Raw genomic sequence first — 25,123 nt, forward strand, 5'->3', positions numbered from 1 at the left:
GGATAATGCAATGGTTTGGAAAGCTTAAAAATAGATTTGAAAGATTAATGTTGATTCTCCCTATTCATCTCCAGTATGGCCCTTTAACGCCATCTTGTGGTTGTAAGTAGAATAGACAGTTGTCCGTATAACAATTGGAAGTTTAGAGGCATTTGCTTAAGACAGCCAGATTACTAATAAAACTAAACAATCATTCATTACATGAAGTGACATACGACAGTAAATATTATTAGTCTAAACTGATCGAAATTACATCAAAACATTCATTTTTGCTGATTAACATTTTGCCGTGCCACTGAATGTTTTTGAGGGGGCGTAATATTTGTAAAAGGACTGTAAATTTCAACATTATTATAAATAAATAAAACCATTATTCAACAGTATTCAAACCGCGTTTATTTGATGAATTTGTCAATGCTGTCATGTTGTACATTCGTGAGTTTGACTAGCTGAGCTGGCAGTCATCCAGTACAACACTTTCACTCATCCTTTCTAAATAAAAGCAGATATTGACTTAAGCCTATTGTCCTTCGTTACGTGTCAACTGAGGCCACGTCGGGACACTCTTATTGTGAAGGGGAGGGGAGGCCCTCGCACAATGCTTAGTCATGGTGAGTTACCGCTTCCCCCCCCCTCTCCAACACCCTCCTCCCCCGCCTCCCACCTCCCTCCCCCTTCTTATGTAGCGCACAGTTTATCATGGAGGAACTCGACTGCGCGACGTGAGTATCTCTTTTTTGACAGATTTAAGATCAAGTTTAACCTGTATGTGGATCAAAAACGTGTTATTGTTTATACTATCACGACACGGCTCGTTGAACCCAATTTAGCGTGCTTGTTTTCGAAGCGATTTAAATGCCGCTAGCTACCGTCTGTTGTTATAATCTGAAGGTAGGTAGCTCGTTCACTTTGATTAGATTGAGTAGCAACCTCTTTTGTTAGAGTTGGAATCTTTCTTAACCTAAAGGTTTCCATGAATGTAGTACGTCTTTATTTTTAGCGCTGGTGTTTCTGAGTAAAAACAAGCGCCAAATGCAGCGTGCAGACGTGGATGACGATTGGGTGATTTAAAAAATCAAGAAGACGCTATGAATGGTGTGTGTGTGTTGAGTGCACGGCAGTCCCGTTCTGTGTAAATTCATTATGTAAGATTCGACTTCTCTTGTGGGTCATGTTTTAGTACATTCAGTTCCACCGTGAAGAGTTCAGGATGAGTCACCGAGTAGGCTAAGTCGGTGCCAACATGCCAGTGATCAAACGTACTCCAGTTTAGTGGCTTGTCCTCATTTGGCCATTTGCAGTCAGCACTGCATGGAAAGAGAAAAGCTGCAGAAGCAATTGTGTAAACTGGATTGAGGGACAGAAAGTGAGAGTCTCAAACTGGAATGAACTTGTGGAGTAAACCAAATGTATTGGAAATAGAAGTCGATCTTCTGGTTTAGTGTCAATCCAGTTGTTATGATCATCACAAGTCGCTTAGTCGTTATGGTTTCCTCCAGAGGGTTGCAAAAATCATAAATGTATCATTAAATCATATTTTTGCATATTTTGTTTTACATATACTTGTACAGTACATTGCTCCCACTTGTCTTGTAATATTTATTTTAAAAATTGTGCAGATTTTCTGCCAAATGGAAAAGAGCAAATCCATTTAGCAAGACCCATAAAGTAGACACACTATATTTGCTTTAGCCGGCCGTAACAAATGATAGGGCCAGCCGGATCTAGCCCCCGGGCCTTGTGTTTCACACCTGTGCTTCTGTGTAAAAGCCTTTTCACGCTGTATTTAGCAGAGCGCAGTGTGTCGTTGATCAACTTATATGTTGTGTATCTGCTCCCATGGTGTGACAACAAAACGCCCAAGGTTAGCGTTTGCTGTCTTTGAAAACATGCCAAAATATAGGTAATAAACATAACAAATACCTTGTCAGGTTGGTTGAAAGTGCTAGAAGGAAGTGTAGCAATTTCAACAGCAGAACTGTTAGCTTAAAAAAAATACAACACGTGCTTCTGCTGCCCTGTACGTCCTCCATTTAATGCTAAAATCGTAATAATATTTTATGGAGCGATCCCTCCTATTGTACAGTGTTAGAATACTGAATGTTTGTCTTTGCTTTTAAATCATCTGTCATTTAGGAAAATGACCCAATTAGATTGAGCAATAACATTTATAATAATAGCAAGCCTGTAATTGCCCCCACGTGAAACTATTAAATTTTCTGCCTGACATGTTCGCCTCCAAGTTTCCTTTGAACAATGATCACATTTTTTACATGTGTTCAGCTCACTTTGAGAAGTGTTAGCTGGTACCAGGAACTTGTTCTGAATGCAAAAAAAAAAAAACTGCCAAGCTGAAGTGTACAGTGACTGTCAGTGTGCGAGTTAAGCAACGCACTACATTGAGGTGACGCTAACTATTTGATTAAGACTGCATTTTGACCTTAGCGCTTTTGCCATTTGTCAAATACTGGAGCAGCTTTCCAATGAAGAATTTTCTGATCGGAAGTGGAAATGTAGGTAGGAGAATCATACCTGAGACAGTTTGGCTCCTCCCTCCACCAACTGCTAACCAAGCATATAAAATAATCAGTAAATGTAATTGTGGCATTTTACATTTATTTTTTTTTTTTTTCCACACAAGGAAAAATAAAAGACTGTGTCATGCTGAATGAGACTTTTTGTGAGTCACTGAGTCACACCCAATTGCAAAACTTCAAAAGCATGCTTGAATTACGTGGCGCCGAAAGCTATTTTGACAAAATAAGCTGCACTGTTTTTGTAGTCCGCTCTGAAAAATAAACAAACATGTATTTTTGTTCACTCTGTGAAATCCTGGTTTAGTTAATCAAGTATCCACGAAGTCTCAACACAACCATTGGAATGGATTGATTTCATAGTAATTATGTTCTAACCAGGTAAGATTTTACCAAAAAAAATCAAAAAAAGATTTATTGTCCATACATATTGTTTTTTTCATATTTGTGATTTGTGCCGTAAACCAGCCCTCTTACATAAAATATTTGCATGTTACCACCTGGAACCATGTTTCGTATTAGTTTCACTTTAGTATCTATTCATGTCCTCGTTCCTGAAAAGGGACTGTACAAACTCGTTTAGCTTGGTCGGAGTGCTTAGTTTCCATTCCCGTCTCATACGCGTCATTTTACACTAGAAGAAACCATCTCTGCAATGTTGGAGACGTTTGGAGGAGGTTTAGAACTTGTGCTGTGCTGACTTGAAATGGGCGTCATGACAAAGAAGGAAGTGTCACGTACACCAATGTGTACTCGGAATACATTTGTGCCGTGTCATGGGATACAACATACGTGTGTGTGTGTGTATATTAACGTTTAGGCACGGAGATGTATTTTGACACCGTTTTAAGCGGATTAGGTATCTGATGTCACTTTCTCCCTTCTCGTTACAGGTGTTAGTTGAGCTGATGCAAATGCTGGAAGGATTCAAAAAAAAGGAAACAAAACAAATTGCTTCGCCGGGACTTCCAATTACAGAAGGACCACTAATTTCTTACGACAACACCTTTTTGGTCACAAAACTTTTTTTTTTTTAGCTTCTGTCAAGTGGTGAGTTTTTTCAGAATTTTTTTTTTCTGTTTTTCGTCGTGCCGATTGAAAACATTCCAAGAAACCGGTTAAATGGGCTGTCAAGAACGACAAGAGCTTTATTTTGCAAGCATTGGACTACATTCCCATCCGAGTTAAAGAACATGTTTGCAAAGATGTTTTGAAGGCCAAAATAGCCGTAAGTGGTTCTCATTGAAGCTGTTGAATTTTTTTTTTTTTTTTTCCTGCCACTTTTTTCTCCATAGTCAATGGAATTCTCAAGTACTGGTATGATGGAACGGAGTCACGTAGGAGTGCAAGTAATTACGAGATCTCCAATAACTCCGCAATGAGTCACAAAGCTTGACAAAGGTACTGAACTCGACAAAGGAGTCATTGTGTTTGCATCAATTTGACTCAAAGTCAGTTAAAGCAGAGGAGCCCACCCAATTTTTCCCCCCACGACTTGCCCAGTGGTGCCATGATACCGCCAAACGTTTCCTGTGCGAGAGACTAAGGAGGAGGAGACGAAGGAAGGAAATGTCAGAGTGCCTGACAGAATGCAAAGCGCTGGTGACTCCGTCCACGCGCAACGGCCACCGCGTCTTCAGCTACACGCTCGAGAGCCACACGGCCGCCGCCTTCGCCATCATGAACGAGCTGCGTATGGAACGCCAGCTCTGCGACGTGACTCTGCGTGTGCGCTACCAGGACCTGGAGGCTGTGGACTTTGTGGCTCACAAGGTGGTGCTGGCGTCCTCCTCGCCCGTCTTCAGGGCCATGTTCACCAACGGCCTGAAAGAGTGCGGCATGGAGCTGGTGTCCATCGAGGGCGTCCACCCCAAGGTAAGAGAAACTGATTTGAATTTTTGATTTGACGTGAGATGTTTTGGATGGTGAGGTTGATGATTCTTCTTCTCCTTTTTGTTTTTTGCGTTATCTTCCTGCCATTTTTTTTACTTTAGTGCGAATTATCCATCAACTTGCCATCAGCAAGCCTTTATCGCCACCATTTCCAACAATAGTTAACTTCTTTTTGCAATTGAGTGACAGCTAACGGTGTTAAAATATTACTGCAAACAAGGCCTGTAGAGTTAATAAAAGTTTTATGGCGGCAACAGCTCAACTCTGTGGTTATCGCTGGTACAGTACTCTGCGGTAACACACAGCAGAAAAAAACCACACACATTGTGTAACCACGGTTAATCATTGAGATGCTCACGCTTATGGGATTTGCCATTGTGGTTTAGAATCCACATATTTTTGGACTATTTTTGAACATTTTGGTTGATCTCCAAACTGTATGAAACAAACATCACTCCGAGATGATAACCTTGTAACTCTACGCGACTCGCTCTGCAGGTGATGAATCGACTGATAGAGTTTGCCTACACAGCCAGTATCTCTGTCGGGGAGAAGTGTGTGATCCACGTGATGAACGGGGCCGTCATGTACCAGATAGATAGCGTCGTCAAGGCCTGCTGTGACTTCCTGGTCCAGCAACTGGATCCCAGCAACGCCATCGGCATCGCCAGTTTCGCCGAGCAGATCGGTTGCACGGAGCTTCATCAAAAGGCTCGGGAATACATCTACATGAACTTCAGCCAGGTACTCTCAAGCCACAGATGTCAATTTGAATTTGATTGACTGCTAGCCCTGATGAAATGGAGGATTGACGTCAATGGGAGTGAACGTGTTGATTGCTCAGCGGTAGTTCAAAGTTGCTGACCTTGTACTATTCTCTTTTCCAGGTGGCGACCCAGGAGGAGTTTTTTAACTTATCTCACTGCCAGTTGGTGAATCTCATCAGCCGCGACGAGCTCAACGTGCGCTGCGAGTCCGAAGTCTTCCGGGCGTGCGAGGCCTGGGTGCGCTACGACCGAGAGAACCGGCGGCCGTACGTCCAGGCCTTACTCCACGCGGTCCGCTGCCATTCCCTCACCCCCAACTTCCTGAAAGCGCAGCTCCAGTCTCTTGACTGGGACCCGCAGTGTAAAGACTACCTTGCACAAATCTTCCAGGACCTCACCTTGCACAAGCCCACCAAAGTCAATTCTTGCCGAACACCCAAGGTGCCGCAGCTCATCTACACAGCCGGGGGCTACTTCCAGCAATCCCTCAGCTACCTGGAGGCGTTTAATCCCTGCACGGGGTCCTGGCTACGGCTCGCGGACCTGCAGGTACCTCGCAGTGGCCTGGCAGCTTGTGTCATCAGTGGGCTTTTCTACGCCGTGGGCGGGAGAAACAACGCCCCCGATGGCAACATGGACTCGAATTCACTGGATTGCTACAACCCGATGAACAACTGCTGGTTGCCCTGTGCGCCTATGAGCGTGCCCAGAAACCGAATAGGAGTGGGAGTCATCGATTGCATGGTATACGCCGTGGGTGGATCTCACGGGTGCATTCACCACAACAGCGTGGAAAGGTAAGTCGCTCAAAATAACGTTAATGCCGGAGGAAATTGTGTAACGCGGCGACCATAAGTCTCAAGTCTGCTCTTTCTCTGTAGGTACGACCCAGAAAAGGACCAGTGGCAGCTGGTCGCCCCCATGTTGACTCGGCGTATCGGGGTGGGCGTGGCAGTCATCAACAGGCTCCTTTACGCCGTGGGCGGTTTTGACGGCGCCGGCCGGCTCAGCTCGTGCGAGTGCTACAACCCGGAGAGGGACGAGTGGAAGACGGTGGCCTCGATGAACACCATGCGCTCTGGAGCTGGTGAGCACCAAGCATGAGGTTGGCTCTCTTTTGAAAAAGACCTGGTAAAGATTTGTCCTCCTTTCAGGTGTTTGCGCTCTGGGCAATCACCTCTTTGTGATGGGCGGCTACGATGGCACAAACCAACTGAACACGGTCGAGCGCTACAATGTGGAAACGGATACGTGGAGCTTTGCTGCCTCCATGAGGCACCGACGCAGTGCTCTGGGAGTCACCGCTCTCAACGGACGCATCTACGTTTTGGGTGAGGACGTTTTACAGCTGTTGTTTTTATCCCCAAACGTGCTGTGAGTAGGTTCTCAAAATACATCTAGTGTTGCTCCAAATTACAGATTTTCACATTTATTGGGTCTCCGCCGTATCCCCCCATGCGATTGAGGTGTCTCTCAAATGAATTTCACGAAGAAAGCAAACTAAAACCTAGGAATTGATGGTTGAAACCATTTTGCGTTGGCAGGAGGTTATGACGGCAGCACGTTCCTTGACAGCGTGGAGTGTTACGACCCCGAGAAGGACACCTGGTCGGAGGTAACGCACATGACGTCGGGGCGTAGCGGCGTTGGCGTGGCCGTTACCATGGAGCCGTGCCAGAAAGACCCGCCTCTGTGTCCCACACCCGAACGGGATGAGCTTTCACAACACACTCGGCAGCACAGCGCACTGTAAACCCACAAGTTACACATTGATTCTGGAGCGAACACCAAATCAGTATTATAACTTGAAAGGTCTGAAGTTCACTGTCAGCGGCAGTATAATCAATGGCGACCTTCTTTGGAACCCGTCTTGTGTTCTGCCAAACCCAGCAAGACCTCAGTCCTGTCTTTGTGCTCACTTTGGGCTTATTGAGGTCCTCAAGCAAAGCCTCAACTACTAAATTGGACTGGAAAGGGCTGCACGCATGCACTGGTTTCATCAGGGGGCTCTTTAGTTCTAGCTAAAAGGGGGTCGAGAGGGCCTGCGTTCAAGAGTCATTTGAGGGAGGAAAAATGGTTTTATCATCTCATCCAATTCAAAGTCACTCTTGTTTGTCACTTTAGGGCTGTTTAAGTGCCAACGGCGTGTGTGTGCGTGTGCGCGTGTGTGTATTTTTAACTTAAATCAGTGTACTGAGGGACAAGATGATGCGGTCCCCATGACAACGGGATTCACACTTGAAAGACACTAGAAGCAACAAATACAGACTAATTTGTTAATCAGCACCAATCCTCGTTTTAAAAAATGCAAGGTTAAAATGTACCAGTTTCTCCAAGTCCTCAGAATTTGTCGGTTAAATGTTTGGGCTTTTTTATTTTCATTTTATTTTTATTTTCAGGGTGCACAAAATAATAATGTTTTAAAACGTACATATGGTGACCAGGGCACGAAACCAATCATTAAAAAAAAAAAAAAGTACCTTATATAATATGACCTTGTAAAGTGAATTCTACATACTGTACATATAAAGTGTTTCTGAATACTTTATACATGTTAAGATAATTGCTGAAAATTCTGGACTACTGAAAGTTGGCCATACGGCCTTAAATTGTTTTCCACTATTCCAGTATTCCTGATTTGTTCGGCGTGGCTAAAATGGCACCGCCCCATGTGTCATAAATTGTCCCACCCTAACTTTTTTAAAAACTTGAGTGCCTTTTTTCACATCTGTGGTTTGCCAGAGGAATTTTGAGGTAGTTATTTATTAATAGGCCCATTTCTACCACAAAATAACTCAGTTCGCTAGTTAGCTAAGTAGCTATGGCTACCCAAAAATAGACGCTACATTTGCTGACCAGCTCAGTGTCGTAATTTAAATTCCCAAGTGAGGAGGTGTCTCACAAGAACAAAAGGCTTGTCAAATCTTTATAAGTATTTGAATTTCTCGTTGAAACATTACATCTTTTTTTTTTTATTTCTATGGCATTAATGGCGTTTGCATTGGTCGCTATATGGGATTATAAGCGGGACGTTGCAAAAAAAAAAAGATGACCTCTATTAGATTTCAAATTGTGTAGCAGGTCTGCTGAGTATCTCACTTCATACACACACACACACACACACACACACACATTTGCAGCATTCCGCATTGTGTATTCAACGTATGTGCAGTCTACAGGAAAATTTGGGGGCTTAAAGACAAAATCGGCCAGATGACATTTTAGTGCAAGATGAGCACGTCAAACAGGTCGAACCTGGTCCATAATCAAAGTGCCAAGACTGGGATTATGACATCAAGAGGATATTGGATACTGGAGCTGTTCAAACTTTAACTGATTAATCTTCCTCAATGTTTGATTTGTTTGTAATGTAAAAACACCAATTTCTCTTCTGGAAAGTTGACTTTTCTTCTTCTTCTTCTTCCACCAGACCTCAAAAACAAAAGTGACCATGTTTGTCCAAAGCGTTCCAACAATTGAACACAAGGACAAATTAAAAAAAAAAAAAAGTTTGTAACAGCCGTTTAAGCTACAAAGGTTTCTACATGATGTTTTGTACATTGATATTCAAATAATTATTGTACAGAATTGAAGAGCTCACCTTTTTATTTATTAGATAATTTGATTTTCTCGTTCCTCTGAGCTGACGACACTTTTGTAATGAAACAGGCTGGTGTTGTGTTTCTTTAAGCAACAAGCATGTATTGTTGAGTCAAAGTTCCTGTTGTGTATGGGCGGGGTTGTTTGTAAAGAATTTAGTTCACTTTGAAAGGGATTTTGTTGTTCATCTATAGCTGGGTTGGAAAATAGAGTATTTAAAATGTGCTTTGTACATTTTTCCAACTGAAACCTGTACAATACTTGTATAATAAAAAAGTTTATTGTATTTTAAGTTTCATGTTTTTATATTGCAAAGCAACAAAATTTGTTTTACCAGTTTCAACCCGTCAATTTAAAAAGAAAACTAACACCAACAGAGGGCGACAAACTGCACTATATTGAACATATTATCGATTGTGGAAATATGTATATCTTAGGTTAATAACAACACTGAAAGAAAACTAAAGAAGTTATAAAATGACACAAACACTCATATTAACTTAAATGTTCTTGTCAGCATTTTAATGTGACATTTAGCCTAAATCCAGAAAATTTCAGGTGCTTTCTCCCTAAAACTATCACTTGACAACAAATGCAAAAGTAGAAATTGCAACTTGGCGGTTGTACACATCTTTAAGCTTTTTTTGAGAATCCTATTTGACGTCTATCTAAACCCGCTTTATTTTGAAATGTTTGATTCCGGTTATGTTCGTCTCCATTGCTTTATTTTGAAGTGTCAGTCTGGATGTGCAGGTATGTCGTGCAACTTGACACCGGTGCGCTCCTCCTTATGGCTCCATGAAGACGGCCCCCCAAGACTTACCTGATACCACTGCGTGTCCTGTCGGCCGCGAAAGGTAAGTCCAATACAATTAAATAAACTCTATATATTAAAGTTTGTGCATAGTTGTAAAAAAAAAAAAAAAATCGTTACAATTTGTCAGGTTGTACGACTTGAAGATGTTGGTGATTTCGCAATCTTTTTTTTTTGTAGTCGTGCACCTTAGATGATTGTCTACTCAACATATCAACAGTTGAATTGCATCTAAATGCTGCTTAAACTATAAATTCGCAACATGTCAAGGATTATGCAAAGCACGTTATCTCGACATGTTTCGTATGTGTGTGAAAGCCAAGTGAGAAAACTGGTGGCTGGCTGACACATTGTTGTCAAACTGGTTGATCGACTAAATATACACCTGACCCGATACCGCAGCTCCTGGAATTGTGTTGCATCAAACACGTGCTCTCTGTTCCATCGGTTCCGGGACTATAATAATAATTATCTTAATACTTGGGCCATATTTTTTTTTTATCTTTACTAGCAATGTTTTGAATCACATTTGAACGACGTTTATGATAGCTAAATAAATAAATGATGAAACGTGATGTGTACCCATACATACACACCGGAGTTTTTTTTTTTTTTTTTTACAAATTTATACAAATATTATGTTTCATTTTGTTTTCCAAAAGGGAGTTCCTTCTCTACTGTCCAGTATTTAGCATCCAAATTCAAGCAACAGATGCCTAATTATGCAACGTGAGCCACGTGACATTGAAACATGACATTTCTCGCTCTTGTCTTCTTCAGTGTGGACCAGCAGCCAGAATGATACCAGTGGGAGAATTCCGAAACATCGGCATCGAGCAGAACTCCAAGTACCGTGTGCTCAAGCCGTGGTGGGACGTTTTCTCCGAGTACCTGTGTGTGGCCATGCTCATGATTGGAGTCTTTGGATGCACCTTACAGGTAAGCACCATTCAAAGATTGGTGAGCCGAATAATAACAGCACAATAGAACATAAATGGATGGATTCCTTCCACTGTAGTCTGACACACACACACACACCCATTCAAGGGAAACACCATACTTGTCTCAACTTGTCAGGTCGTACAAAATTTCAGAGAGGTCCAACTGACTCTTCACAACTGTAATGGTGTAATGTATAAGAATATCACACAGAAGTTATATTGTCTTGTATTAGATAAGATTTTTTTTTCGGGTTTGCTCTTAATGTAGCAGTACAAACTGATAACAAGCTTGCAGCATGTGCTGTATTCTTTTATTAATGGAAAACAATTGTTTACTTTGGTGTACTTTCAGAAAGATTAACAAAATCAATATTTCTGTCATGAAGAATTATACCTGGAATAGACAAAAATAAAGCTTCCACTTCAGTTTTTTTAGGACTGGTACTAATTATGTAGTCTTGCGAAAGCTCGACCTTTTCCAGTCGTTAGATGGAAAGTCTTTATTGGAGTGAGGTTGGGCCGCTGTTGTGGAAATAAATCTGGTACTTCCCCATTCTTTTATTTTAGAGTCATTATGTCATTGCCGATATAAAGATTAGCAAAGGTTTTCGAGATGAAGGCAATATTTACACATGCTCAAGTTGTTATGGTAAACTTTTAGCTACCATCGGCTAATTAAACCACTGTTCTTGGTCTTTGCCCACGAATCCTTCTGTCCGTTCTCTCCAGCTCACCCAAGACAAGATTGCTTGCCTGCCGAGTCCATTCACCAGTCCAACGCCAAGCGCCATCGACTGCAGCTACATCCGCAACTACGGCGAGAACCAGACGTGGGAAAGCCTCAATTTAAAACCGAGCCATCCCGTCGTACGGGAGGTGCTCGGCCGCAAGAATAACCTGGACATCCACCAGTATGTCTTCATCAACCACTACTGCTACGAGCGCTTTGTGCACTGGTATGCAAAGTACTTCCCGTATCTGGTGGTGATCCACACCATGATCTTCATGGTGACCAGCAGCTTTTGGTTCAAGTTCCCTGGAACATCCTCCAAACTTGACCTTTTTGTCACCATCCTGGGAAAATGCTTTGACTCCCCCTGGACCACCAGAGCCTTGAGTGAGGTTTCTGAGGAAAGAGGTGAAGAAAAATTGGTCAACTGGAGGAGAAGCACCATATCCAAAGATCCCACGGAGAAGCGAACCGACGAGGAGGAGACCGCCTTACTTCAGCGATCCGCTTCGTGTAAATCCAATCCAGATAAGAAGACACAAGAATCTCAGTCGGCTCCGTCTGTGTTGGATAAGAAGGAAGGAGAGCAGGCTAAGGCTCTGTTTGAGAAGGTGAAAAAGTTCAGAACTCACGTCGAGGAGGCGGATATCTTGTACATTATGTACGTGCTGCAAACGTCCCTCAAGGTCTTTAAGTTCCTTTTAATTATCATTTACACTGCGGCACTTTCTCCAAACATTGAGATCGTGGTGCGCTGCTTGGTTCCTCCCGAGCTGACCGGTTTTGACATCTATTGCTGTAACCACAACAAGGCTCATCTCTTCTCCAAACTGGCCTACTGCTACATTTGCTTCGTGGCCGTCTACGGGATTTTGTGCATCTATACTTTGTATTGGCAGTTCCACCGTCCTTTGAAGATCTACTCCTATGAGCACGTCAGACTAGAGACGGGCATCAACGACATACCGGACGTGAAGAACGATTTCGCCTTCTTGCTCCACCTGGTGGACCAATACGACGACCTCTACGCGAAACGATTCGCTTTCTTTCTCTCCGAGGTGAGCGAAAGTCGACTCCATCAGCTCAACTTAAACTACGAATGGACCGCCAAAAAGCTGCGCGCCCGTCTGGTTAAGAATGCCAGCGACCGACAGGAGCTCCACCTGGTTCTGTTGCCGGGACTTCCCGACACGGTCTACGAGTTGCCCGAGATCGAGTCGCTGAAATTGGAGCAGGTTAAAAATGTCTCCATCTCGCCTAACGTGGCTAAGCTGGAGAATCTTCGGGATCTGTCGCTTATCTACTGCAAGGCCAAGGTCCAGCTGCCCGCCTTAAACCATCTCAAAGACCACTTAAAGTTCCTGCGCCTGTGCTTTGAAAGTCTCGATGAGGTGCCCGAATGGATGTACCACCTGCAGCGACTGGAGGAACTGCATCTGAACGGCCCGCTTACCAACGAGGTGGCCCGAAGTGCCAACCTGGACTCCCTTCGAGAGCTCACGGCACTGCGGGTCCTCACCCTGCGCTCTAACCTCACAAAGATCCCCACCAGCATCTCCGACGTCGCACAGCAGCTACAGCGTTTGAGCATCTACAACGAAGGCACCAAGATCCAAGGCTTCAGCAGCCTGAAGAAGCTAAGCAACCTGGTCTCGCTGGAGTTAGTGGGCTGTGAGTTGGAGCGCATCCCGAGCGCTGTCTTCAGCTTGAGCAATCTGCAGGAGTTGGACCTGAAGGAAAACAAGCTGACCACCGTGGAAGAGATCCTGAGCCTGCAACACTGCCAGCGGTTGGTGACCCTGCGCCTGTGGCACAACAAAATCACCTACATCCCCGATCACATCAGCAAGCTGCTTACGCTGGAGACTCTGGACATCAGCTGGAATAAGCTACGAAAGCTTTCCCCGCGATTGTTCTACTGCACCAAGCTGAGGCACTTGGACGTCTCGCACAACCAGCTCACCGCCATCCCGCCCGAGGTGGGCATCCTGCAGGGTCTCCAGTTCTTCTCCGCTGCTTTCAACTCCTTAGAAACCCTCCCAGATGAACTGTTCTCCTGTAAAAGAATAAAGACTTTGAATGTGGGAAACAACTGCTTGTTCTACCTTAGCCCCAGAGTAGCCAACCTGGCCCACCTCATCCGACTGGAGCTCAAAGGGAACCGCCTGGATGGTTTACCTGCGGAGGTAACGGACTGTCCCCTGTTGACCACCAGTGGGCTTGTAGTGGAAGAAAATCTTCTCGAGTTGTGGCCGTCACAAGTGCGCACAAGGTTGTTGAGTAGTAGTTGAGTTGATTTAAATGGCCATCTTGGCTCATTTGGGATTTAGTTACACGTAGAAGCTACAAGTGCATTTTTTGGGGGGCTCATACTGTTTCCCACAGTGTCACATTGCCGCTTTTCAGGTGGCAAACAAGCAAAGTGAGACCGTGAAGGGAGCTTTTCTTTGCACGGAATAATACAGTTTGTGTTCTGTTCAACCAAACGGAGGAAGAAGACTGATTTCATACGTTTAAAACAAGTCAATGAGTGTCAGAAAGATGTGGCTCTGATTTTGAAATATTTTTATTCGTTACATATTACTGAGCAAGGTTTGCATTTTTTTACTACCTCTACAGCATTTTATATTGAGTGAAATGTAAAAGAAAAAAATAAACAAAATTATTCAAAACACACAAAAAAATTCCACCACATTTTGTAATGTTTACCACAATTAACAGGATGTTGTTGTTTTTGCTGTTATCATTTTTGCGCTAGCATCAAACTAGCACTTTTATGGTTGTTCAGTCTAGACTGCGTTAGTCATGTTGTGACTTGTATGTGGAAAAGCAGGTCAGTTTGTAAACATACCTCAGAGTCAAGCAATGACACTGAACCTTAACATGAATTTTCTTGTTCTCTGCCGATTTTTTTTTTTGTAGAAGACGAGCAGTGAAAAGAATAATGTGCGATTATAACCGTCTTGTTTCCTTTGCTTCTCACCCATGTTTTTAAAAAAAAAATTGGCCAAAAAAAAGGCAAAGGCAACAAAAGAACGATTTTTTTCAATGAACGAGAGGGAATGAATAACTTCCTAAAGTTATTTGGTCTTTTTTCAGTTCACATGACTTCAACCAGTAGGTGTCGGTAATGTGCATTGAAGCTGGTGCCACCTCGCCGTAAAACAAAAGGAAGAAGAAAATGACGTAACTTCCCGTTCACGAACGAGTTGTGAATTGTTTGTTTTGTTTGTGTGTCCAAGTCCAGTCCTCGAGGGCCGCATTCCTCGAGGCCCGCATTCCTCCATGTATTCCAAGTTTCCTTCGTTAAACACACCTGATTCAATGATCAGGCTCCTGCAGAACGTGACGATGAACTGATCATTTGACACCCCTGCTGAGTGCCAAAAGTCCCAATGATCATGAGCAGCAGGGGGGGCCCCATTTCAACCCCTTACACTGAGTGCCAAGCAGGGAAGAAATGGGTACCATTGTTATAGTCACTGGTATGACTCGGCAGGGGTTTGAACCCACAACCTCCCAATCTCAGGGCGGACACTCTCCTCTTAGGCCACTGAGCTGGTAAACACTTGTATCGTAGTATAACACTTATAGTCGTTTTTAAATAACGTGTATATATACGCCTAAATATTGTTATCCAATAGATCTACTCCAATTTCACATTAGATTGCTGGTTTGAAATTTGCTTCTGGCGTCTTATTCCTTGTTTTTATATTCGCCAATTAAAACATAAAAATCAGCTTAATCATGCATTTTATTATTTTTTTTACCTCGTGTAGTGTACCAAAATATCCCATAATTATCTGCCTAAATAATTGTGACTAATTTAAAACTATTCTACTTGTTAATACCTACAAAATAACATATTCTAACCGGAGATTGCATTGACCTAATTTTCACATGGTCCTTGTTTACATTTTGCATTTGACACTGACAGCTGTCAAGTGCCACGTTAGGGCTCTTCTTGTGTAAGTTTTATTTGTTATGGGTTTTCTTTTGTAAGTTTAACTTTGGGTACTTCGAAAGTGTCATTTTAAATTGTACTTTGCTAGGTGTTCGTGTACACAACGTGTTGTGATGACATCTGCTGTGGAGTCTTCAGCTAGTCGCTTGTGAGCTGCTCCATAAAACCATGCATGTTCCATGCACTGAGAGCAAGGCTTCCATAGGGTAGTGGTTAGTCGGCTAGGCTCTTACCCCAGTGACCCAGGTTCAAATCTCAGTGTGACACAAAAAATTTTACCATAGAAAATTTGCAACACAGTTGCTCGTGTAACCATAAAAACATACATCTCCCTTGCACTGAGAGCAAGGCTTCCATAGGGTAGTGGTTACTTCTCCGGGCTTTCACCCCAGTGACCCAGGTTCGAGTCTCAGTGGGACCCGAAACATTTTATCATAGAAAATTTGCAACACAGTTGCTCGTGTAACCATAAAAACATACATGTCCCTGTCATCGAGAGCAAGGCTTCCATAGGGTAGTGGTTAGTGCTTCGGGCTTTCACCCCAGCGACCCAGGTTCGAATCTCAGTGAGACCCAAAACATTTTATCATAGAAAATTTGCAACACAGTTGCTCGTGTAACCATAAAAACATACATGTCCCTTTCACTGAGAGCAAGGCTTCCATAGGGTAGTGGTTAGTGCTTCGGGCTTTCACCCGAGCGACCCAGGTTCGAATCTCAGTGGGACCCAAAAAATTTTATCATAGAAAATTTGCAACACAGTTGCTCGTGTAACCATAAAAACATACATGTCCTTTGCTCTGAGAGCAAGGCTTCCATAGGGTAGTGGTTAGTGCTTCGGCTTTCACCCCAGCGACCCAGCTTCGAATCTCAGTGGGACCCAAAACATTTTACACAGTTGCTCGTGTAACCATAAAGCCATACATATCCCATGCACTGAGAGCAAGGCTTCCATAGGGTAATGGTTAGTGCTCTGGGCTTTCACCCCAGCGACCCGGGTTCGAATCTCAGTGGGACCAAAAAAAGTTAGGGCTAGGGTTAGAGCTAGTGTAAGGGTTGAGGTTAGAGCTAGAGTTAGTGTTTGAGCTGGAGGTAGTGCGAGAGTTAGGGTTAGAGCTAGGGTTAGTGCGAGGGTTAGGGTTAGAGCTAGGGTTAGTGCGAGGGTTAGGGTTAGAGGTAGGGTTAGGGTTAGGGCTAGGGTTAGAGGTAGGGTTAGAGCTAGGGTGAGGGTTAGGGTTAGAGCTAGGGTTAGAGTTAGTGCGAGGGCGAGGGTTAGGGTTAGAGGTAGGGTTAGGGCGAGGGTTAGGGTTAGAGGTAGGGTTAGAGCGAGGGTTAGGGTTAGAGGTAGGGTTAGGGCGAGGTTTAGAGGTAGGGTTAGAGGTAGGGTTAGAGGTAGGGTTAGAGGAAGGGTTAGGGTTAGGGTTAGAGGTAGGGTTAGAGGTAGGGTTAGAGGTAGGGTTAGAGGTAGGGTTAGAGGTAGGGTTAGAGGTAGGGTTAGGGCGAGGGTTAGAGGTAGGGTTAGGGCGAGGGTTAGGGTTAGAGGTAGGGTTAGAGGTAGGGTTAGGGCGAGGGTTAGGGTTAGAGGTAGGGTTAGAGGTAGGGTTAGGGCGAGGGTTAGGGTTAGAGGTAGGGTTAGAGGTAGGGTTAGGGCGAGGGTTAGAGGTAGGGTTAGGGTTAGAGGTAGGGTTAGAGGTAGGGTTAGGGCGAGAGGTAGGGTTAGAGGTAGGGTTAGGGCGAGGGTTAGGGTTAGAGGAAGGGTTAGAGGTAGGGTTAGGGCGAGGGTTAGGGTTAGAGGAAGGGTTAGGGCGAGGGTTAGAGGTAGGGTTAGAGGTAGGGTTAGGGCGAGGGTTAGGGTTAGAGGTAGGGTTAGGGTTAGAGGTAGGGTTAGAGGAAGGGTTAGGGTTAGAGGTAGGGTTAGGGTGAGGGTTAGGGTGAGGGTTAGGGTTAGAGGTAGGGTTAGAGGTAGGGTTAGAGGTAGGGTTAGGGCGAGGGTTAGAGGTAGGGTTAGGGCGAGGGTTAGGGTTAGAGGTAGGGTTAGAGGTAGGGTTAGGGCGAGGGTTAGGGTTAGAGGAAGGGTTAGGGCGAGGGTTAGGGTTAGAGGTAGGGTTAGAGGTAGGGTTAGGGCGAGGGTTAGGGTTAGAGGTAGGGTTAGAGGTAGGGTTAGGGCGAGGGTTAGAGGTAGGGTTAGGGCGAGGGTTAGGGTTAGAGGTAGGGTTAGAGGTAGGGTTAGGGTTAGAGGTAGGGTTAGAGGTAGGGTTAGGGCGAGGGTTAGAGGTAGGGTTAGGGCGAGGGTTAGGGTTAGAGGAAGGGTTAGAGGTAGGGTTAGGGCGAGGGTTAGGGTTAGAGGTAGGGTTAGAGGTAGGGTTAGGGCGAGGGTTAGGGTTAGAGGTAGGGTTAGGGCGAGGGTTAGGGTTAGAGGTAGGGTTAGAGGTAGGGTTAGGGCGAGGGTTAGGGTTAGAGGTAGGTTTAGGGTTAGAGGTAGGGTTAGGGCGAGGGTTAGGGTTAGAGGAAGGGTTAGGGCGAGGGTTAGGGTTAGAGGTAGGGTTAGAGGTAGGGTTAGGGTTAGAGGAAGGGTTAGGGCGAGGGTTAGGGTTAGAGGTAGGGTTAGGGCGAGGGTTAGGGTTAGAGGTAGGGTTAGAGGTAGGGTTAGAGGTAGGGTTAGAGGTAGGGTTAGAGGAAGGGTTAGAGGTAGGGTTAGAGGTAGGGTTAGGGTTAGAGGTAGGGTTAGAGGTAGGGTTAGGGCGAGGGTTAGGGTTAGAGGTAGGGCGAGGGTTAGGGTTAGAGGAAGGGTTAGAGGTAGGGTTAGGGCGAGGGTTAGGGTTAGAGGTAGGGTTAGAGGTAGGGTTAGGGCGAGGGTTAGGGTTAGAGGTAGGGTTAGGGCGAGGGTTAGGGTTAGAGGTAGGGTTAGAGGTAGGGTTAGGGCGAGGGTTAGGGTTAGAGGTAGGGTTAGGGTTAGAGGTAGGGTTAGGGCGAGGGTTAGGGTTAGAGGAAGGGTTAGGGCGAGGGTTAGGGTTAGAGGTAGGGTTAGAGGTAGGGTTAGAGGTAGGGTTAGGGCGAGGGTTAGAGGTAGGGTTAGGGCGAGGGTTAGAGGTAGGGTTAGGGCGAGGGTTAGAGGTAGGGTTAGGGCGAGGGTTAGAGGTAGGGTTAGGGCGAGGGTTAGAGGTAGGGTTAGGGCGAGGGTTAGGGTTAGAGGAAGGGTTAGGGCGAGGGTTAGAGGTAGGGTTAGAGGTAGGGTTAGAGGTAGGGTTAGGGCGAGGGTTAGGGTTAGAGGTAGGGTTAGAGGTAGGGTTAGGGCGAGGGTTAGAGTTAGGGTTAGGGCGAGGGTTAGAGGTAGGGTTAGGGCGAGGGTTAGGGTTAGAGGAAGGGTTAGGGCGAGGGTTAGAGGTAGGGTTAGAGGTAGGGTTAGGGCGAGGGTTAGGGTTAGAGGTAGGGTTAGGGTTAGAGGTAGGGTTAGAAGTAGGATTAGGGTTAGAGGTAGGGTTAGGGGTAGGGTTAGGGCGAGGGTTAGGGTTAGAGGTAGGGTTAGGGCGAGGGTTAGGGTTAGAGGAAGGGTTAGGGCGAGGGTTAGAGGTAGGGTTAGAGGTAGGGTTAGGGCGAGGGTTAGGGTTAGAGGTAGGGTTAGGGTTAGAGGTAGGGTTACAGGTAGGGTTAGGGCGAGGGTTAGGGTTAGAGGTAGGGTTAGGGCGAGGGTTAGGGTTAGAGGTAGGGTTAGAGGTAGGGTTAGGGCGAGGGTTAGGGTTAGAGGAAGGGTTAGGGTTAGAGGTAGGGTTAGGGCGAGGGTTAGGGTTAGAGGTAGGGTTAGAGGTAGGGTTAGGGCGAGGGTTAGGGTTAGAGGTAGGGTTAGGGCGAGGGTTAGGGTTAGAGGTAGGGTTAGAGGTAGGGTTAGGGCGAGGGTTAGGGTTAGAGGTAGGGTTAGGGTTAAAGGTAGGGTTAGGGTTAGAGGTAGGGTTAGGGCGAGGGTTAGGGTTAGAGTTAGGGCTAGGGTTAGGGTTCGAGCTAGGGTTAGGGTTAGAGTTAGTGCGAGGGTTAGGGTTAGAGTTAGGGCGAGGGTTAGGGTTAGAGCTAGGGTTAGGGTTAGAGTTACTGCGAGGGTTAGGGTTAGAGCTAGGCTTAGGGTTAGAGTTAAGGCGAGGGTTATGGTTAGAGCTAGGGTTAGGGTTCGAGCTAAGGTTAGGGTTAGAATTAGAGTGAGTGTTAGAGCTAGGGTTAGGGTTCGAGCTAGGGTTAGGGTTAGAATTAGAGTGAGGGTTAGAGCTAGGGTTAGGGTTAGGGTTAAGGTTAGAGTTAGAGCTAGGGTTAGGGTTAGAGCTAGGGTTAGGTTTAGAGCTGGGGTTAGAGCTAGGTTTAGAGCTAGGGTTAGAGCTAGGGATAGGATTAGAGCTAGGGTCAGGGTTAGACATATAGTTAGGATTAGGGTTCGTTTTCTTTTTTTTTTTTTTTTTTTTTTTTTTTTTTAAACTACCATACACGGTAGTTTTTTTTTAAACTACCATTTATGGTAGTTTTTTTTTTTTTTTTTTTTTTTTTTTTTTTTTTTTAAACTACCATACACGGTAGTTTTTTTTTTTAAAACTACCATTTATGGTAGTTTTTTTTTTTTTAAACTACCATACACGGTAGTTTTTTTTTTAAACTACCATACATGGTAGTTTTTTTTTTTAAACTACCATTTATGTTAGTTTTTTTTTTTTTTTTTTTTAAACTACCATACACGGTAGTTTGTTTTTTTTTAAACTACCATTTATGGTAGTTTTTTTTTTTAAACTACCATACATGGTAGTTTAAAAAAAAAAAAAAAAAAAAAACTACCGTGTATGGTAGTTTAAAAAAAAAAAAAAAAAAAACTAACATAAATGGTAGTTTAAAAAAAAAAAAAACTACCGTGTATGGTAGTTTAAAAAAAAAAAAAACTACCATAAATGGTAGTTTAAAAAAAAAAAAAACTACCATAAATGGGAGTTTAAAAAAAAAAACTACCGTGTATGGTAGTTTAAAAAAAAAAAAAAAAAAAAAAAAACTACCGTCTATGGTAGTTTAAAAAAAAAAAAATACCATAAATGGTAGTTTAAAAAAAAAAAACTACCGTGTATGGTAGTTTTAAAAAAAAAAAAAAAAAAAAAAGAAAACGAACCCTAATCCTAACTATATGTCTAACCCTAACCCTAGCTCAAACCTATCCCTAGCTCTAACCCTAACCCTAACCCTAGCTCTAACCCTCACTCTAACCCTACCTCTAACCCTAACCCTCGCACTAACCCTAACCCTCGCACTAACCCTAACCCTAACCCTAACCCTAACTCTAACCCTAACCCTAGCTCGAACCCTAACCCTAGCTCTAACCCTAACCCTAGCTCTAACCCTAACCCTCGCCCTCGCACTAACTCTAACCCTAACCCTAGCTCTAACCCTAACCCTCGCTCTAGCTCTAACCCTAACCCTAGCTCTAACCCTCACCCTAGATCTAACCCTCACTCTAACCCTAACCCTACTTCTAACCCTAACCCTCGCACTAACCCTAACCCTCGCACTAACCCTAACCCTCGCACTAACCCTAACCCTCGCCCTAACCCTAGCTCTAACCCTAACCCTAACCCTACCTCTAACCCTACCTCTAACCCTACCTCTAACCCTACCTCTAACCCTAACCCTCGCCCTAACCCTACCTCTAACCCTAACCCTAACCCTCGCCCTAACCCTTCCTCTAACCCTAACCCTACCTCTAACCCTACCTCTAACCCTAACCCTCGCCCTAACCCTACCTCTATCCCTACCCCTAACCCTCGCCCTAACCCTACCTCTAACCCTACCTCTAACCCTAACCCTACCTCTAACCCTAACCCTCGCCCTAACCCTACCTCTAACCCTAACCCTCGCCCTAACCCTACCTCTAACCCTCGCCCTAACCCTACCTCTAACCCTAACCCTCGCCCTAACCCTACCTCTAACCCTACCTCTAACCCTAACCCTACCTCTAACCCTACCTCTAACCCTAACCCTCGCCCTAACCCTACCTCTAACCCTACCCCTAACCCTCGCCCTAACCCTACCTCTAACCCTACCTCTAACCCTAACCCTCGCCCTAACCCTACCTCTAACCCTAACCCTCGCCCTAACCCTACCTCTAACCCTAACCCTCGCCCTAACCCTACCTCTAACCCTACCTCTAACCCTAACCCTAACCCTACCTCTAACTCTAACCCTACCTCTAACCCTACCTCTAACCCTAACCCTCGCCCTAACCCTACCTCTAACCCTACCCCTAACCCTCGCCCTAACCCTACCTCTAACCCTAACCCTCGCCCTAACCCTACCTCTAACCCTAACCCTCGCCCTAACCCTACCTCTAACCCTACCTCTAACCCTCGCCCTAACCCTACCTCTAACCCTAACCCTCGCCCTAACCCTACCTCTAACCCTACCCCTAACCCTAACCCTACCTCTAACCCTAACCCTCGCCCTAACCCTACATCTAACCCTACCTCTAACTCTAACCCTCGCCCTAACCCTAACCCTCGCCCTAACTCTAACCCTAACCCTCGCCCTAACTCTAACCCTAACCCTAGCTCGAACCCTAACCCTAGCTCTAACCCTAACCCTCGCTCTAGCTCTAACCCTAACCCTAGCTCTAATCCTAACCCTAACCCTAGCTCTAACCCTCACTCTAACCTTAACCCTACCTCTAACCCTAACCCTCGCACTAACCCTAACCCTCGCACTAACCCTAACCCTAACCCTAACCCTAACCCTAACTCTAACCCTAACCCTAGCTCGAACCCTAACCCTAGCTCTAACCCTAACCCTCACCCTAACCCTAGCTCTAACCCTAACCCTCGCACTAACCCTAACCCTCGCACTAACCCTAACCCTAACTCTAACCCTAACCCTAGCTCGAACCCTAACCCTAGCTCTAACCCTAACCCTCACCCTAACCCTAGCTCTAACCCTAACCCTTGCCCTCGCACTAACTCTAACCCTAACCCTAACCCTAACCCTAACCCTAACCCTAGCTCTAACCCTAACCCTCGCTCTAGCTCTAACCCTAACCCTAGCTCTAACCCTCACCCTAGATCTAACCCTCACTCTAACCCTAACCCTACCTCTAACCCTAACCCTCGCACTAACCCTAACCGTCGCACTAACCCTAACCCTCGCCCTAACCCTAGCTCTAACCCTAACCCTAACCCTACCTCTAACCCTACCTCTAACCCTACCTCTAACCCTACCTCTAACCCTAACCCTCGCCCTAACCCTACCTCTAACCCTACCTCTAACCCTAACCCTACCTCTAACCCTAACCCTCGCCCTAACCCTACCTCTAACCCTAACCCTCGCCCTAACCCTACCTCTAACCCTACCTCTAACCCTAACCCTACCTCTAACCCTACCTCTACCCCTAACCCTCGCCCTAACCTTACCTCTAACCCTCGCCCTAACCCTACCTCTAACCCTAACCCTCGCCCTAACCCTACCTCTAACCCTACCTCTAACCCTAACCCTAACCCTAACCCTAACCCTACCTCTAACTCTAACCCTACCTCTAACCCTACCCCTAACCCTCGCCCTAACCCTACCTCTAACCCTACCTCTAACCCTCGCCCTAACCCTACCTCTAACCCTCGCCCTAACCCTACATCTAACCCTACCTCTAACCCTAACCCTCGCCCTAACCCTACATCTAACCCTACCTCTAACTCTAACCCTCGCCCTAACCCTACCTTTAACCCTAACCCTACCTCTAACCCTACCTCTAACCCTAACCCTTCCTCTAACCCTACCTCTAACCCTAACCCTACCTCTAACCCTAACCCTCGCCCTAACCCTACCTCTAACCCTACCTCTAACCCTCGCCCTAACCCTTCCTCTAACCCTAACCCTCGCCCTAACCCTACCTCTAACCCTACCTCTAACCCTAACCCTCGCCCTAACCCTACCTCTAACCCTTCCTCTAACCCTAACCCTCGCCCTAACCCTACCTCTAACCCTAACCCTCGCCCTAACCCTACCTCTAACCCTACCTCTAACCCTAACCCTACCTCTAACCCTCGCCCTAACCCTACCTCTAACCCTACCTCTAACCCTAACCCTCGCCCTAACCCTAACCCTCGCCCTAACCCTACCTCTAACCCTAACCCTCGCCCTAACCCTACCTCTAACCCTAACCCTACCTCTAACCCTAACCCTACCTCTAACCCTACCTCTAAACCTCGCCCTAACCCTACCTCTAACCCTAACCCTCGCTCTAACCCTACCTCTAATCCTAACCCTCGCCCTAACCCTACCTGTAACCCTAACCCTCGCCCTCGCACTAACTCTAACCCTAGCTCTAACCTTAACCCTCACCCTAACCCTACCTCTAACCCTAACTCTCGCACTACCTCCAGCTCAAACACTAACCCTAGCTCTAACCTCAACCCTTACCCTAGCTCTAACCCTAGCCCTAACTTTTTTTGGTCCCACTGAGATTCGAACCCGGGTCGCTGGGGTGAAAGCCCAGAGCACTAACCATTACCCTATGGAAGCCTTGCTCTCAGTGCATGGGATATGTATGGCTTTATGGTTACACGAGCAACTGTGTAAAATGTTTTGGGTCCCACTGAGATTCGAAGCTGGGTCGCTGGGGTGAAAGCCGAAGCACTAACCACTACCCTATGGAAGCCTTGCTCTCAGAGCAAAGGACATGTATGTTTTTATGGTTACACGAGCAACTGTGTTGCAAATTTTCTATGATAAAATTTTTTGGGTCCCACTGAGATTCGAACCTGGGTCGCTCGGGTGAAAGCCCGAAGCACTAACCACTACCCTATGGAAGCCTTGCTCTCAGTGAAAGGGACATGTATGTTTTTATGGTTACACGAGCAACTGTGTTGCAAATTTTCTATGATAAAATGTTTTGGGTCCCACTGAGATTCGAACCTGGGTCGCTGGGGTGAAAGCCCGAAGCACTAACCACTACCCTATGGAAGCCTTGCTCTCGATGACAGGGACATGTATGTTTTTATGGTTACACGAGCAACTGTGTTGCAAATTTTCTATGATAAAATTTTTTGGGTCCCACTGAGATTCGAACCTGGGTCGCTCGGGTGAAAGCCCGAAGCACTAACCACTACCCTATGGAAGCCTTGCTCTCAGTGAAAGGGACATGTATGTTTTTATGGTTACACGAGCAACTGTGTTGCAAATTTTCTATGATAAAATGTTTTGGGTCTCACTGAGATTCGAACCTGGGTCGCTGGGGTGAAAGCCCGAAGCACTAACCACTACCCTATGGAAGCCTTGCTCTCGATGACAGGGACATGTATGTTTTTATGGTTACACGAGCAACTGTGTTGCAAATTTTCTATGATAAAATGTTTCGGGTCCCACTGAGACTCGAACCTGGGTCACTGGGGTGAAAGCCCGGAGAAGTAACCACTACCCTATGGAAGCCTTGCTCTCAGTGCAAGGGAGATGTATGTTTTTATGGTTACACGAGCAACTGTGTTGCAAATTTTCTATGGTAAAATTTTTTGTGTCACACTGAGATTTGAACCTGGGTCACTGGGGTAAGAGCCTAGCCGACTAACCACTACCCTATGGAAGCCTTGCTCTCAGTGCATGGAACATGCATGGTTTTATGGAGCAGCTCACAAGCGACTAGCTGAAGACTCCACAGCAGATGTCATCACAACACGTTGTGTACACGAACACCTAGCAAAGTACAATTTAAAATGACACTTTCGAAGTACCCAAAGTTAAACTTACAAAAGAAAACCCATAACAAATAAAACTTACACAAGAAGAGCCCTAACGTGGCACTTGACAGCTGTCAGTGTCAAATGCAAAATGTAAACAAGGACCATGTGAAAATTAGGTCAATGCAATCTCCGGTTAGAATATGTTA

At 45.4% G+C, this 25,123-nt stretch overlaps 2 protein-coding genes across 2 annotated transcripts; both read left to right on the forward strand.

Moving 5' to 3' along the window:
* Positions 1-635: 635 nt before the first annotated feature.
* Positions 636-9,080, forward strand: keap1b (kelch-like ECH-associated protein 1b). Its single transcript, XM_049721088.1, has 7 exons — positions 636-722; positions 3,428-4,409; positions 4,926-5,171; positions 5,315-5,991; positions 6,076-6,281; positions 6,349-6,525; positions 6,739-9,080. Exons 2-7 carry the CDS (start codon positions 4,104-4,106, stop codon positions 6,945-6,947), a joined length of 1,821 nt encoding a protein of 606 aa, XP_049577045.1. The 5' UTR covers positions 636-722; positions 3,428-4,103; the 3' UTR covers positions 6,948-9,080.
* A 195-nt stretch (positions 9,081-9,275) lies between these two features.
* si:zfos-323e3.4 (volume-regulated anion channel subunit LRRC8C) lies at positions 9,276-15,241 on the forward strand. Its single transcript, XM_049721066.2, has 3 exons — positions 9,276-9,651; positions 10,389-10,547; positions 11,279-15,241. The coding sequence occupies exons 2-3, from the start codon at positions 10,407-10,409 to the stop codon at positions 13,568-13,570; spliced, it is 2,433 nt and encodes an 810-aa protein (XP_049577023.1). The 5' UTR covers positions 9,276-9,651; positions 10,389-10,406; the 3' UTR covers positions 13,571-15,241.
* Positions 15,242-25,123: the final 9,882 nt, after the last annotated feature.

The sequence above is a fragment of the Syngnathus scovelli genome, chromosome 5, assembly GCF_024217435.2.
Source record: "Syngnathus scovelli strain Florida chromosome 5, RoL_Ssco_1.2, whole genome shotgun sequence".
NCBI classification, from domain to species: domain Eukaryota; kingdom Metazoa; phylum Chordata; class Actinopteri; order Syngnathiformes; family Syngnathidae; genus Syngnathus; species Syngnathus scovelli.

Bases quoted from the DNA above. Each gene is read 5' to 3' on its own strand.
- keap1b (XM_049721088.1), top strand. From the start codon at position 4,104: ATGTCAGAGTGCCTGACAGAATGCAAAGCGCTGGTGACTCCGTCCACG. The intron at 4,410-4,925 runs GTAAGAGAAACT...CTCGCTCTGCAG, and splicing joins TCGAGGGCGTCCACCCCAAG to GTGATGAATCGACTGATAGA. The intron at 6,282-6,348 runs GTGAGCACCAAG...TCCTCCTTTCAG, and splicing joins CACCATGCGCTCTGGAGCTG to GTGTTTGCGCTCTGGGCAAT.
- si:zfos-323e3.4 (XM_049721066.2), top strand. From the start codon at position 10,407: ATGATACCAGTGGGAGAATTCCGAAACATCGGCATCGAGCAGAACTCC. The intron at 10,548-11,278 runs GTAAGCACCATT...CGTTCTCTCCAG, and splicing joins TCTTTGGATGCACCTTACAG to CTCACCCAAGACAAGATTGC.